The sequence below is a fragment of the Polypterus senegalus genome, chromosome 12 (genome assembly GCF_016835505.1).
Source record: "Polypterus senegalus isolate Bchr_013 chromosome 12, ASM1683550v1, whole genome shotgun sequence".
Taxonomy (NCBI): Eukaryota; Metazoa; Chordata; class Cladistia; order Polypteriformes; family Polypteridae; genus Polypterus; species Polypterus senegalus.
Genome location: NC_053165.1, coordinates 73,082,162 through 73,098,019, shown reverse-complemented (window position 1 = coordinate 73,098,019; position 15,858 = coordinate 73,082,162). Strand labels below are relative to the sequence as shown.

Sequence of the window (15,858 nt, the reverse complement as noted above, 5' to 3'; positions counted from 1 at the left end):
CCTGGACAAACTGGTGAGGAAGGCAGGCTCTATTGTAGGCACAGAGCTGGGCAGTTTGACATCTGTGGCAGAGTGATGGGCGCTGAGCAGGCTCCTGTCAATCATGGAGAATCCACTGAACAGGATCATCTCCAGACAGAGGAGCAGCTTCAGTGACAGACTGCTGTCACCGTCCTGCTCCACTGACAGACTGAGGAGACCCCACACTATGTGACTCTTCAATTCCACCCTTCGGGGGGGATGGGGGTTGGGGGGCGCTAAACGTTAACATTATACAAAGTTATTGCCTGTTTTATCTTCATTTTTATCACTCTTTAATTTAATATTGTTTTTTTATTAGTATGCTGCTGCTGGAGTATGTTAATTTCCCCTTGGGATTAATAATCTATCTATAAAATAAACACATGTACAAACAAACAAAGCATCAGTTTTAAACAGCAAATTGATGTACACATCAGATCTTAACTGCTAAATTTTAATCCATTTGCCAAACTATGCAGAAGAAGCTGACATCCTGTCAAACTACAATTTAAAGCAAGAAAAAATATTGTGAAAATTCTATAGACCAAATATCTTCTTATACAAACAACCCATGTGTACTGTTTAGAATACTTAACATGCTTAATTCATTTTAATTTCCAAAACGCCTATCGAGACCCACTATGTAGTTGGTTTTACAAGTCTAATACTGCATACTTAAATATATATGCTTATGAATTACATTTGTGCAAGTGCCCTGCACTTGACAATAGGCAGCTGTACTTTCTAAGAAATGTCCATATATTTACACAACAATGTATCCATTACAAAACAAGTCAACTATTATTATTATTGTTCATAACCTACTATCTGCTGCATCTGTTGTGATTCTACTTTATGATACTTTTAAAGCATTTGGCATTGTGCTGTTTTTGCTCAAAGTTTTACCTTCTACCTACCAACAGAATTTGCATCTTCTGATTAGACAAGCCTATACAGATAACTGTACTGCCTTTCACAGTACTTGTTGTTGGGTTTGTGTAGGTGGCATCCTCTTCATTAAGTGGTATTCAAAAGTAATTTTTTCTAAGTCTACCAACCGTGTTTGATTCTGTGTGATCGCTTAAAGAGTTTCTACTTAGTGTAGTGCTCTGGTATTTTCCTTTACCGCTAAGCACACGTTTTTCCAAGTCTAGATATTTGATTCACCCCTAGTGTGTACTTTCTTAATTCTATACTGTGGCTTGTTTATTTAGACTACTACTTTTTATAAATTGGTTGCCCTTTTTCTAGTTTTAGGTGGACAATGAAATAATGCTACCGATAGGTATAATCTCTTTATGTCCATAACAATTCCCTGTGCACAACAGCAGTCAATCAATGTGAAAGCATGGAAACAGAAGAAGATATAAACATCTAGAACTGGAGAGAGTTCAAAAATGACAAATGATTAATTTAGCATAATGAACTGTGGCTAAATAAATGTAAAATTAATTCTCATTAATGTAAGATGTATTACACTAAAGGTAGAACTTCATGTACAAAAAACAAAGAGCACAATAATATCCAGCCAAAAACAAAAAAGTAAATGTATACTTGCAAATAAATCTATAAAATTTGAACTAACAATATATGATGCTACTCTGGGGCAATAGCAAGTGTTGGTATTGTGGAATTTACAATTCAGGCTATGAAATAAATGGAATGATAATCTTAAGACAGAATGGTACTGACATTACCCTAAGTAAAAGGGACACAACTACATATTCATCTTGATCTAAATATTATAAAAAACAAAAAAATAACTGTGGATGATACTGTCTACCTACCTCAATTGTTCTGTAGTAGGGATCTAGAAGTAATTTAGACAGTGCCACTATTTGAGGAGTACGATCCCAACCATCTGAGCAGTGTACCAAAACAGGTCGAAGATCACGGTCTACCGCATTAACCACCAGTAGTGAAGACTTAAGAAGCATGGAAAGATGCTGCAGCCACTTAGTTCCCTCTAAAGCAGACAGCCAACTGTAGAAAAGGAATCCTCATTATTTAGGAGTAAAAACTGCTTTAACTTACAAAAACAAATTAACACTTGTACAGTAATGATGGACTATTATGGTAGTGTAAAAAATTACCAATATTCAACATATTCATTGATTAAAGGAAAATCTGAAATCACTCTTGCACACAAAATGTTCTGCAAACCTCAATCACCAAAACAAAAAGTCTTAATACTAAAGCTGTATGTTGAAAGATGACAAAAAGTAGATCAGTGCTTTTTAAATAAAATATTCACATTACTTATATTCCTAGAGTAAAGCTTGTGACTGTAGGATCTCTTTTATCATTATCATTCATGTTTTATGGGACTATTCCCTTTGGTCACCAAGACCTTCAGATTTTTCACCCACAAAAAACCCAAAACCCTTTGACTCAATAATACAAACACATGGCTGAAAACAACAACTAGAGAATAAATAGTTGTGGAAATTTAGAAACAGCATCAAAAAGGTATGAATATAAGAGATCTACATCTATCCTGACATCTCAGGATCTTCACCACAGAAATTAACTTGACTGTAATTTCAGTAAATTAAACTGCAAAGTATATTAAATCATATTTGTGCTTTTTTCCAGAGCAGTGTAATGAAAGTATAGACTTTTAAATGATACTTCGATGTATATTTATTGAGCTCACAAGATACATGTGTGAACTGCATCCTAACATAACACCATAGCCATGTTTATTCAAGCTTCACACAGGCACTCTCTCTGCAAGGCCTAATATTGACAATTGAGTCACAACCAAGATATCTCTCTATTTCTAAACTGGCAGCAGTGATGAACTACACAGGATATGTGATGGTTGGAATAGATTGCCATTAAGGACTTAAATAACTCCAGTACAGAAATACAGCTGTGGACTACTTCACATGTCTTACAGATTAACTGCTTTCTGTAGCTCAAAACAAAACCTTTACATCAAACATTAAAAATACATTAAAAGCCTTAATTACACATGATAAACACAGGGTAGAACTTCATTACTGGTGGGGATTGGCGAGTATCACAGGAACTTACTTTCCAGGGTCAGGCATCTGTGTGCATAAAAGTCTCAGGGATTGAAAGCTTTTGCGAATAGAATGGATGTTGGCCATTCCCATAAAGACCACTTCACAGTTTGGATAATATTCTGCAACACAACCATAAGAGAATAGCTGTAAAACAGCTACTAAAAGGATCAATTAAAATATTATTATCTATTAACAAAATTTAATACATTTGGCAAAAGGAAAAAAAAAGAAAAACACACAACAGTCAAATACTAGCTCAAGATTACCTGGACACTCACAACCACCTCCTTTTGCTCTGTTAGCAACAGCTGCTGCATATGATCTGGCATCCAGAATAAGCAATTTCTGGCACTGGATGCCAAGATATTCTACTCCTGAGCCATTAGACACAGAGGAATCTAGATGAAGAACAATATTTACAATGTAAAGTAATTATACAAAGCTATCATAATGAATATCAAGCAAAACCAAAGAAACATCATTATCATATATAAGTACACATAAAAATACAGTGTACATAGGAGATGAAAAAAATGTAAGACTGTAAACAGCCACTGATATAACCGACTAATGCCTATTAAGTATTTTTAAGCTATCTTTACTTGGAATTTCTTGTAAAAAGAAAAACTTAATTTAAAACAAAAATGCCACGGAAAACATCTGGGAAGTACAAATTCAAAAAACAAAAATGAATAATTTAATTTATGGTACAATAAATAAAATGCTTTTACCTATGGAGACTTTAAAGTATCAGTATGGATTAAAATAGGTAGCTCACCATTCAAATAACCTCTCTGATCTAAACCCATTTTGAAGCATAGGCTCATTATGGGATTTGGTTAGGGTAATACAGCAAGTCAGGTGAGGTGCCTGAATCATCAAACTTCTAGTTTTAGGATAACCTCCTAGCTGTCAGAGTACTTTTAAGTGAAAACCACTCCTTCTGGTCAGTAATGTTAAAATGTTCATTGAGAAATCAGGAAAGTAAATGAAATACTTTTACACTGCAAAACACATTATTAAAGACTGTACAAATAAATTAAAAAAAAAAAAACTTAGAAAAACGAAAAGGTTTTAAAGCTTACCAAATTCTACGTCTGACAAATCTGATCCATTGTTGCAATGCCGAAAGCATATGCCATTGGAAAGATGTTTAGTAGAACTGGAGTCTATGGCACATGCCTTAGCAATAGATTGTACCAGATGCTCATCATCTGCATTGCGCCATCCCCACCAGCTGACCTCAGGTTGCCCGCATCGTGCAATCACAGCTCCAGTGCTCTGGTGTCTGAAAATATCAAAAAGGTCAAATTCATTATGATACATTAAAGACTATTTTTACAATATACTTGCTTTGAAATAGTCTGGTACAACTGAGATTTTGATTTAAAACATTTAAACTATTTATGGAACTGAGAAAATACCATAGGGTTGACAAATTGATTGGTCTGTGGACATTATTATTAATTAGGAAACTTTTCAATAATGAACACACAAGGAAGCACAGGCTTATGTTAAAGGGAAATTTAAAACTGATCACTTAAGTGAATGAGTAGGAATGATCCTCCCATCCATAATAGATTCATGACTAAAGGTTGTGTTCACAACAATCCATGAGATTAATAAGATTTAAGAATTTCATGTTGTGTTAATTACATGCAATATACTGAAATATATATTATTATAGATTAGGGATACTATTGTGAATGTAACAAGGCACAAGTAAAGCGATACACTAAAACAGAAAAGTGTCTACCTCCATATGAAGCACATATGTGTTCCCTATTCTGAATAATCTGATTAATAAAAAATAAATAGAACATCTTAGATAACCTCAGTTAACAAAGCAAATGCATTCATGGACATGTATACATGCACACAGGGAGTTTGGAGTGGCAGTGTTGTTTATTGTGTGGCAGTGTCAAAACTGCCACCTACTCCTTCAAAGAGGCAGCAATATCATTTTAAGGTGGCTGATCTTGTAAAATTCTATCCATTCACTTCAAAAGCCTCTTGCACATTGATGCTCCTGGATCTGCCTTGTACCGCTCACCTGGGGTCATAAAGAACACCATCTTGATTACTATTTCCCAATTCCATGCGCTGATCCAAACCAACATCCTTAAGGAGGCTCGTCCACTATTTTAGTAGAAATTAAGCACTACATGAATGCCTGCAGGTAAGGTTCATCTATTTGCTCCTCGACCCTTCCATGCTCTTCACTAACTCCTTTCGGGGCAGAGTGTTAACCTTCTCTATTCTGCTGCATGGCATGCAATTTCTCCATTCGATCCTCTTTGTAAACTGAGATTTTGTTTGTAAATATATTGCTTTATATTTTCATAACATACAGGGAAAATTATTCTAAATACTTTTTAAAAACATTAAAACTACAGTTCACACAAAATAACTAAGCGCACATGTAATTTTACAGTACACATCAAATACCACAACTAAGAAAGTACTATGTAAATAAAAGAAATGTAAGAGATCTGATTAAAATAATCTCTTAGGTGTAAAATTTGTTGAAAAGCATACACATTTTATCCAAAGATGAAAACCAACTAATTCAAAATGGGGAATGGTGTTGTCAAGTACTTCATGAGTTTAGTTTGGTTTTGGGCATCTGTTAATGTTATCATCTATATCATTTATATGCAAATATAAAGGAACAATATAAATCACATCTTAGTGCGATTTTTTTGTAATGAGAAACATAATGAAATTCTTAAATGTCTGCAGTTTTTGGATCATATTCATTTTTGACTATCAACTAAATGCATTGTGCTATTCAAGCAGCTGACTGACTATTACTACTACAAACTAATAATATGCAGGTTATTAATCAACTAAGTATCTACTATCTTTAGGGCAAGTAAACAGAATGTATTCACTTTAAGTTAAGGTCTTAACTAAACTTTCTTACTGGTTACTTTTTAACCAAAAAATTCAAAGCAAGTTTAATTCTGTTGGTGGTTGAAAAGTACAAAAGAAGTTTGTGAAGATGCTCAATTAAATTGGTATAAAGGAGGTAAGTCACTCTCAGTAACTTGAGATTAACTTCATACTAATTTATTATGCTAGGCCTACCTCTTCTTTAAAAGTGCATGAGTTAACCCTAAAACAGACTGAAATCCTGCCTTGGTTGATGCCTGCGTTGGGCCCGATGCTACCAACAACTGCCCCAGTTTGAGTATGGATATGTGTTTGTACAATCTGCTTGTACAATTGCACTGTGGCTATGATGAAAAAACAAAAGCAATTGCTTTGTTGAACTCTGTGTTTTGCATGTTAAGAAGTGTCAAAAGTTGTCAGGAAAGCACACAGACAGAACCTTTTATTTGATCAACAAACCTGTACACAACCACTGGAATTCGTTTCCAGGACCTGAAACTAGCAACACTCTCCAGTTCTTTGTCTGTGATCCAAGCAGGAACCAGCACAAGTTGAGGATAGCTAGCACACAACCTGTAAAAAGAAAGGGTGATACAGCTCAATTAACTGTGCTACATGAAACTGGGGTATCTATACATATATATTTTTTTTATTTCGAGCAGTTTTGGCTTCACTGTAATGCCTTGTGTGTGGCATTTACATATTGTCCCTTATTCATAGCAGGGCAGTGTGGTGTAGTGGTTAAGACTTTCAACAATCCTAAGGCTGTGGGTTCAAATCTTGCTACCAACACTGTGTGACCACTAACAGGTCACTTCATCTGCCTGTGCTCCAACTGAAAAAAACACAAAGAAATGTAATCAACTATATCTTATATATGTTCTAAGTTGCCTTGAATAAAGGCATTGGTCAGATAAGAAATCGGCCAAATAAATAAATGTAATGTTTTATGGGATGTAGTGACCAGAGTTAAAAAATAATAATTCTGCAATACTGTGATTTCTGAGCATGTTATTTTTCTAACCAAAAGAACTAGAACTGAAAAAATCTTATCAGGCAGCAAAAAGCTGTAATCGAAGGATAGTGACTCTCAGACAGACACAAGGCTCCAATCTGATAGAAGGCAGAATGGTCTTAAGGAGCCTAATCCATACATGGCTTTGGTCAAAAGAATCTGCAAATAGCTCACTGAATGACCTAAATATGGTAGTAATTCATACATAGGAGTGGTGAAAAGAATCTGTGGGCATACATAAAGTTTGTCAGGCAGCCTCAAAGCCAGAAGCACCTGTAGCACAGATGTGACGTCAACTTTGTGGTAAGAAGAATGCTTCTGCACTGTTTCCGAAGATGGAATTGCAATTGTCAAGGACCCTACTGAAGAACTGCAAGACAACTATACTGTCCAAATGGCTCCTCTTTGGTCGTATGTATAAAAATGCATTTCACTGCCAACATTTATTGGGGGTAAAAGCTGCATAAACAAAAAAAAAAAACAAAAAAAAAAAAAACAATCAACATTAAAAGCCATTATTGTCAGTACACCACGTTTAACAAAATTACAGAGCAGCTATTCCTTCAGATGCAACAAAAACAAAATTATACAGTAACCATCACCCAAAGGCAGACTCCTTACTCCTTATTTTCTACTTAAACTTCTATGATTGAACCTATTCTTCCTTATCTAAAATTTATCTTGTTGCTACAGACTCCCAATATTTAAACATTTACCTGTATTTCATGTTTATTTCAGAAATCCTCCATGCATTTTGCAAATCAAAGGACATTCTGTCCACTTCATTTTTAAACCTTGAAGTTACATGTTCTCCTGGGAACCAAGAAAACAAGTAAAAATAGACAAAAATGTAACAATTAGATCAGTCCTGTAAAATCATAAAATAAACTGCAAGGAATAAAGCAGGATATATTTATATTGCTGCTTTAAATTTCAAAGTGATTTCAAATTTTCAAAGTGAAGTTCTCTAAATGACACACAAAAGTACCTGGCCTGCACAGATCTCCATGATGGTCTTTCTCTCCAGAATACATGGCATGAAAAGCAAAAGAAAACAGGTCCTCAAGTCTTGATGGTGGTCTGATGCTGCCAGAGAGTCTCTTCAGCCACTCCTGGCATTGCTCAAAAGTAGAGAACTGACATCTGTTTCAAATAGTCACACATTGAAGAGAAAATAAGAGCTATGGCCAAAAACATAATGGAAATTAAATTTCAGATGTCTACTGTAGTTAACGGTGTAATGTCTATAGTCAACAAACTTTCATAATCTTCACTGAACTGTTGGTAAACAGTTTCTTATAAGTGTATTAAATTTACAAGACTATGTCTATTACAAACAAACAGAGAAATAGAGACAGAAACCTAATTAAATGCAGTTAAGCTACCTCAAAGCTGCCTTCACACTAGAATGCTCACAAAGGCATGTGAAGGCATAGATATTGCTGTTGGCAATCTTTCCTTAAACACTTATCCAATCTGTTGCAACTGATTAAAATCTGAACTCACTATTCTCCATTATTTTTCTGCCCTTCAAAATCATTTGCCAAATAAGGCTTTAATGAAATGAAATCTTCTCTCTTTCTGAATATTGCTTTCAACTTTCCCTACATAGGCTGCTGCAATGAACAAATATTAGCCTCTCTATTTCAAAAACTTCACTGCATTGGTGATGGAGCACATGCCTACCTGATCACTTTACAATCCTTGCAAGTGATGTGGAGCTGGAACATGTCCCGGCATTCAACACACTCAATGAGCTGTAATGGTACCTGGGTGGGGTTAAATCACATATATCATTCATAAACTAGCACAATATTTTGAGAAGGAGCACAAAATAGATCAGGTGGAAAAACAGGTTGTCTAAACCTAAAAACTGGATGGCATGGATTCTGGCAACACACATTTTGAGAGTTCACTATACACACCAGGTGATTGAAGCAAAGTGCTAAAAAGCTTATCTTATAAATAAGCATGCATGTCATTTCAGGGTCAGAAAACTGTAAATGTACTCTCTCACAGTGTTTAAAATGCACATTTCTACACAATAGATTAGAGTGACATGCAATTTGTATTTGTACATACTGTACATTCATTTAAAAAAGTCATTTTTTACTGAATAATTTATACTACGTCAAACAATCTAGAAAAAGGAAATCTTAATGCAAGTAACAAATTTGGTAAGGCACAACTGCATTCAGACAATGCTCAACTAAGTAGCAGTACTAAAAATGTGATTAGAAATAAATCATCTGAAGGAATACTGTTAGCTCATGTTACAAACTCAAAAAGCATGAATTGACTGAACCTTTGCAAACAGTTCAAGATGAATAAAACAATTGATATATTGAACATTTTAAAAAGAATGACAGTCAATACAATAAGAATGCTAATTATGCGATAGGTTTTGGTTGCTTTTAGTCAAGCCCCACTCCATGCAGCAGCTCAAAAACACAGCAAGACTCTTAGTAAATAATTCCTCTTGTGCATTTCAGAATGAATACTACAGTCTTTACCAGCAAAATATACTTACTGACACTTCACACGAACAAGAATGAGAATAACCCTATAAGAGCAGAACAAAATAACCCCTACATTACTAGGCTGAAACAAATACCTGTCTCTCATGGGAAGAATCTCATATTTTTTGCAAATGTATATGCATTAGTCATAACAGAAGCCCCATAATAGTTACCTTTCAAGTATTTCATGATTTTACAAAGGGGAAACTAAACATTTTCTGAAAGCAAAATGTACATTCCTACTCAATACACAAATTAAAAAAAAATACACAGGAAATTTCACTAGTACAAAATGTCTCCCCTGATACTACCCAAAAATAATACATTTCAGCAAACAACCCAAACTGTGCCAACTTATAAGAAACTACCAAAAACAAAGGTGTTTGGAAATCTAAGTGAATTCTCTTTAAACTTGCCCTGTAGAGAGATAATTAACTATGTATTAGGGGGATGTAGAAAGAATGACGACTTTGACCAACTGCTTTATGTAGCTTTGTACTCTGCTAGTAGTTCTCAAAGTTTTGCATCATTTTAGGAAATATCTAAAACACTTCCTGAGACTTGAACATTTTTGACTTTACACACCTATTTCACCGGAAAGCTCTTGTTACAATTAATTATAAAGTGGTGATGTACCAAAGGACAAATTAGAAAATCAATTTAGAATTTAGAGCTCAATTGTAGAACAGAAGGAATGAAGCCTTTGCCAAACACCCATCCATTAATAAAAGATCACACACAGTTCTTCAAATTTTATTCTCAAAGTTTGCACAGAGATAGGAAAACAGAAGTTTCCAGAGCATTTTTTAAACCAAAAAAGTCTGAAGAGGGATTACGCATTAAACTTTTACATTTATAATTAAATATAATTAAAATAAATAAATAATCTTATAGAAGAAATCATTCTTTGTCAGACAACAGGGTTTCTTTGGTGAGAATTTGTTGCCACTCTCAAATAAGCAAATGCTTTACTAGAATTTAATTTTGCTACAAGACCAAAATAATTCTTACAATTTATACAATGTGTATAATCACCGAAGAAATTACATTTTTATTCGTCATCCACTATGATGCAAATGAAAGGATAGGAAAGAAAAGCAGCTTTCAGAATGTGTTCAGCAACTGTTATATTACACCAACTGTCCACGTAAGAAAGTGAGCAATATGCTCTTGCCTAATATTTTCATTTCTTGCCAAATCACTGGCTGTGTGATACTTGCACTTTTTTCATTAAGTACTCTAGTAAGATAAACCAGTACACCTCTAATAATGGCAAACAAATGCCTAGCCTGTTCTTGCCTTTTATTATGGATGTTGAGAGTTTCAAGGGTCTCACTGTGACAACAAAAGCCATAAAATTTTAAAACATAAAAAAGTTCTTCTTCGAAGCAGCAAAACTTTGACTTAAAAAAAAAAAAACAAAACATGTTTATAGTATCACAGAGGTATGCTTTTGGCAACAAAAGTAAAATAGATATAATACATTTCATCAGATTCCTGGTTCTGTTTTCTTGAGATAAGGGTATACTTCCAGGTTGTTTGTCTGCTCACAGCAGTCAACACAGCTGAAGATCTGATCTCCCATCACCTAAACAAACTTCAAATGCTTCGTCTCTGCAATCCTGTTTTCCAAATGGCTATGTTCTCCCATGGCTTGTAACAGACACATGACTTTAAATTCCATGATCATCTTTTTCCTAAATGACGACTTCTTTTGGCCAATTACATTGTGTATTATTTCTTTAGATTGCCTGAAGAAGAAGATGGATGCTAAGTTGCAGGATAGTGGTGAAGAGCATACATAAACGTTTCATTTTACTTTATAATACATCTGAATGATACGATTTCAATTCATATTATTTTTTATAAAATTATACTATTTTTGAAAAAGCCAAGCCACCTGCATGTTGATATTAAGTTAAACAGGGCCAATCAACATGCACCATTACGCACTCTCTGTGGTGTGTCATGTGCATGTCTGTGATTATTGTCTACAGTACAGACATAACAATTCACATCTGGGTATCAACATTGAATAACAACAATAACAGAGTTTGAGGTGAAACTGCGGCTGAAAGGTTGCCAATGAGGAAGACAATAAGCCTGTTGAAGTGCACAGCCGATTTCCTTTTAAAATGGCTAAATCTCTCAATAGTTTGCTGTTCTGCAACATATGTGCAATCTCAAGATGCAACATTAGGGTTAGGCATACAACTTTTGTTTTGGGAATTAATATATACCTTGATTGTGAAGAAATAACTTCTGACTTGAAAAATACAGTACATATCCTTTAACATTAGAATTAAAGGAAAATTAAACTATTCAGTAAATTGTCCCTAGTGTGTATGTGCGTGTGTGTATGTCCTGCCGTGGGTTTGCACCCTGCCCAGGATTTGTTCCTGCCTTGTACCCTGTGCTGGCTGGGATTGGCTCCAGCAGACCCCCCGTGACCCTGTGTTAGGATATAACAGGTTGGAAAATGACTGACTAAACCTATAAACAACATGTAGGATTCAAGCTCATCCCATCACCCACTTGAAAATATTAATAACCATGGTGGCGCAGTGATAGCACTGCTGCCTCGCAGTTAGGAGACCCAGGTTCGCTTCCAATTATACATACCCCAATTTATATGTATGAATGAGTTAACCAGTAGCTCTTGGTATTAAACTGCATATTAAGGATTGTCTTTTGGAATAGTTCTCTGTCAATTCTCATAAATATTCATCCAAAAGAAAATAAATCTCTTTTGGTGAAGACATGGAAACCCTAACCAAAAATAAATGCAGTTCTCAAAACCAATCAGGACACCAAACACTATGCTCACTTTTAAATAAGCAGATGCTGACTGCCTTTTATTATAGAGGCATGCCCTATGATAATATGGACAAAGAATTTGATTAATGGTACAAAAGACAAAGCCAGACGAATGAAAGCACTGACACAAAACAAAGGTTTAGTACTGCTCTTTGCGTTTTAGCGGATGAGGATGCAAGGACTGGACTGACAGCAGGGATTGAAAAATGGAAATGCAGCAGATTTTTTAAACAGTACATTCTGGACCTCATCTGTTCATACTTGGCCACAGTTAGACAATACTAGTGTCTACAAAAATGCTTCATATACATTGTGATCTATTGTTTCGTTTACACTGCTTCTGCTATTTAGGATCAAAGTGTTAAAAAGTTTAGCATGTCCAACTATAATCCTGTTCCTCTTTAGAAAAAAATTATAGACACTCTCAGTGCAGCGAATTGATTATTCACTTAAATTATAGTGTGCCTTGGGACAAGCACTAGGTCAGTTCCCATTAGACAAAAATGAATAAGCCTCCTCAGCTGACTCTTCTCATTTCACAGCATAACAGACCATCGTAGTAAGTGAGGTTTCCTCACCTCCTTATTAAAATTCTATCCAAAAACTGCACTGCGCATATAATTTTGACCTCATACTTTCAGTCACTACCCCAATGGTTGTAACAATAGCTGGGAAAATGTAACATGCATGTCCTGGTAGATAGACAGCTTTGTTCAACAAGTACTTGGCTCTATGTAGAACATAATTGGTGCAATACCTACAGTACTAATATTCCTGCACAAAGTGAGATTTTAGATTAGATAAAACTATTTATCTCATGGTGACATTCAAAATTTGGATTTCAACCTTGAAGCTGCTTCATTATCAGCTGCAGACAGGTTAGATTTTTGTCTCCTACAAAAGAACTGCAACCTCACAATTCAGAGTGATGATTCTCATTCTGAAAATAACTGGTGTGTGCATGTATCCACAATCAGATACGGTCTCAGGAACAATATTAGAAACTATATAATCCCCCTTAAATTCAGAAATTCTTGAAAAAAGAAAAAAAAAAATCAGAAAACAAGAAAGGATAACAATCAGTCAATGGCTATGTTTAACCCAATTAATACACATTGGAGGATAAAGAAGGGGTACACTGCTACACATAAAGGACAGCAATTAAACAGAATTCTTAAGCCATTTTATTTTTGTATATTTTTCCAGTTATATTGCACTTGTATATCACATTATAACTTGTAAAACACTGTTTACTCAAGAATATAATCAACACAACATTAGAAACGTTGATGGTTGAAATTAAATTAAATCCAATTGAACCACTCTCCTTTGCCCAGTTTGGAGACTTACAAAACAATGAGGTGATTATAAGGAAGTTCCTTATGTATACTGGAATATTAAAAGAAATAAAAAGGCACATGGTTGGTATGCTTATTTCAAAATTGCATTAAAGAATTTTTGCCAAATTCTGAAGTAGGATTTGGACCATTCCTTATATCAAAACGTTATTTATTTATTTATTTATTTTTTTCACACAATAAATTTGATCTAATGTCAGATAATTAAGATAATTGACATACAATCAGTGCTTTATAGGACTTCACATTTGACTTTTCTCTTCATAATCCTTTTCCCTATAATTCAACTATACATTAGGGATTCAAATCTTGCTCCTGGAGGTCTGCAATGGTTGCAGATTTCATTCCAACCAATATCCAAATTAGTATCACTCTCATCCTGCCTTGTTAAGGATTCCTTGATATTAAAGATTATGTTTTCATGTCTCATTAAGGAAGGAGAACTCGGTCTTGTATGCTAGAGAGACACAGTGCCTATTGTTTTTCCTTCTAGTTACTTTCCCGATTAGAAGCCAATTACTTCTGCTAATGCAAAACTGATGAGAACTAGGTTTTATCCCAAAGACTGAGATTCACAACCTTTCATTACATCTGTATTGCTTAAATCTAACACCTTCACAGTTTCAATTGTTCCTGTCTATTTAACATGCTGTTACATAACAAAGAAACCAAAAGATCAGCAGATACCCCTCCATGCCACTCTGTGTATTCATCAAGAACTCAGTTCTGAACCGAAACATTTGGGGAAAATAACACTTAAATGAAATTCTTAGAGAAAAAGAAAAAAAAAATCAACAGAATGAGAAATGCCCCCATAAGGCAGGAATGAGAGTGATATAAAGCACAAATTTAAATACATTTAATTAGCAGCAGAAACTGGCTTCTAATGTGAAGATTGTTTGGAGCAAAAATATGCTATTACTGTCAAATTAGAACCGAGATTAGAGGTGCCTATTTCAAATAAAACTATTAACGACTGGGAAGTAACTGTAAATCCAAACTATGTCAGATCAGATATATTCTTCCAATATGTTCAAAGTGTGGTCATAATCTATTGAGGAGGTGTTTCACAGTACTGTTTGCAGTTAAAATACTGACAGTAATAAATTTTAGATAGTTTTATTCAAGATATATCCAAAGAAATACTCACAATGTACAGATTCAAGCACCGATATTGATCAAATTACAGGGGAGTTGATTTGGAAGTCTGCAACTAGTACATACGCAAAATAATATGTTGACAGAATATTACATTAAAAGCTCAGTTGCTAAAAGACTGCATACACCTTATCAATACAGAGGTCTACCAGATACCTAATAACTCATTTAAACTGAAATACAGTGTAGGTTAAAGACTGGAATGTGTGATTATAGTAAAAATGAGTAACTGAACATAGCATCTTTACCTTAAAGTGCATCTTACATTGGCTTCACTTTTTAAGCAAATAATACAAATACCAGATTGCTAGTAAGGAATAAAGAGAGGCATTTAAATAATATTTGTTTTCTACGGTAAACTAAGCATGTATTGTTCCTTTACCTGCCACTTCTTTCCTTGCAGTATATGAGATCAGCTGGTTTATTACTCAGTCTTACCACTTAGTTTTAAATGAAAGCTTTTCTCTGTAATCAACCATTTGCACAATTTCTATCTTTTTACATCAATGCCCAGATTCTTAAGTAATACTAGAGATAGCAGCTGGAAACTTTCAAGTACTGCATTCACCTGATCCAAGATGGCAAAATATAATTCAAGTATTCTGCATAAACTCAAAAGAAGTCACATATTTCTACAACACTCCAATCTGCTAGTACATGGTGAAGCATGCATTCTTATTCCAGTGGTCTACTGAAAGGCAGCGCAAAAAAATTAAAAATGCAACATTAATAAAGAAGTCTGCCCTGTCTATTAGTTTTGTCTGCCCTGTCTATTAGTTTTAAAAATACATAATTTAAATTTAATTACATAAAATACATCATTTATTTAATTTAATAAGAGTTCTGTCTCAAAAGGAGAAAGACACAAGTCAGGAATAAAATGCTATTTTCCATTACTATAATTTGTTCAGATCTTGACAACAACCATCAAACCGGACTCTAAACTCAAATATGTCAGCTTTAAGCTCTAAAAGGAACAGTATTCATGAAGGTTAAATGGATCAACGAGCAGCCAACCACGTGGTTCAGGCCCACCTTCAGCC

At 34.6% G+C, this 15,858-nt stretch overlaps 1 protein-coding gene across 7 annotated transcripts in view; it reads right to left on the bottom strand.

Annotated features, from left to right (window-relative positions):
* Positions 1-15,858, bottom strand: part of mtmr3 (myotubularin related protein 3) — a 54,519-nt gene that overhangs the window by 20,914 nt on the left and 17,747 nt on the right. For 4 of the 7 annotated variants that reach the window (XM_039772263.1, XM_039772262.1, XM_039772266.1 and 1 more), the window contains exons 5-13: positions 9,494-9,526; positions 8,650-8,732; positions 7,952-8,106; positions 7,680-7,776; positions 6,408-6,521; positions 4,139-4,341; positions 3,320-3,451; positions 3,061-3,172; positions 1,809-2,004 (exon numbers count right to left, since the gene is read on the bottom strand). In XM_039772263.1, the coding sequence (XP_039628197.1) occupies positions 1,809-2,004; positions 3,061-3,172; positions 3,320-3,451; positions 4,139-4,341; positions 6,408-6,521; positions 7,680-7,776; positions 7,952-8,106; positions 8,650-8,732; positions 9,494-9,526 (1,125 nt within the window). The remainder of the gene's footprint in view (positions 1-1,808; positions 2,005-3,060; positions 3,173-3,319; positions 3,452-4,138; positions 4,342-6,407; positions 6,522-7,679; positions 7,777-7,951; positions 8,107-8,649; positions 8,733-9,493; positions 9,527-15,858) is intronic. The other 3 variants (XM_039772267.1, XM_039772268.1, XM_039772269.1) reach the window with 1 other exon arrangement.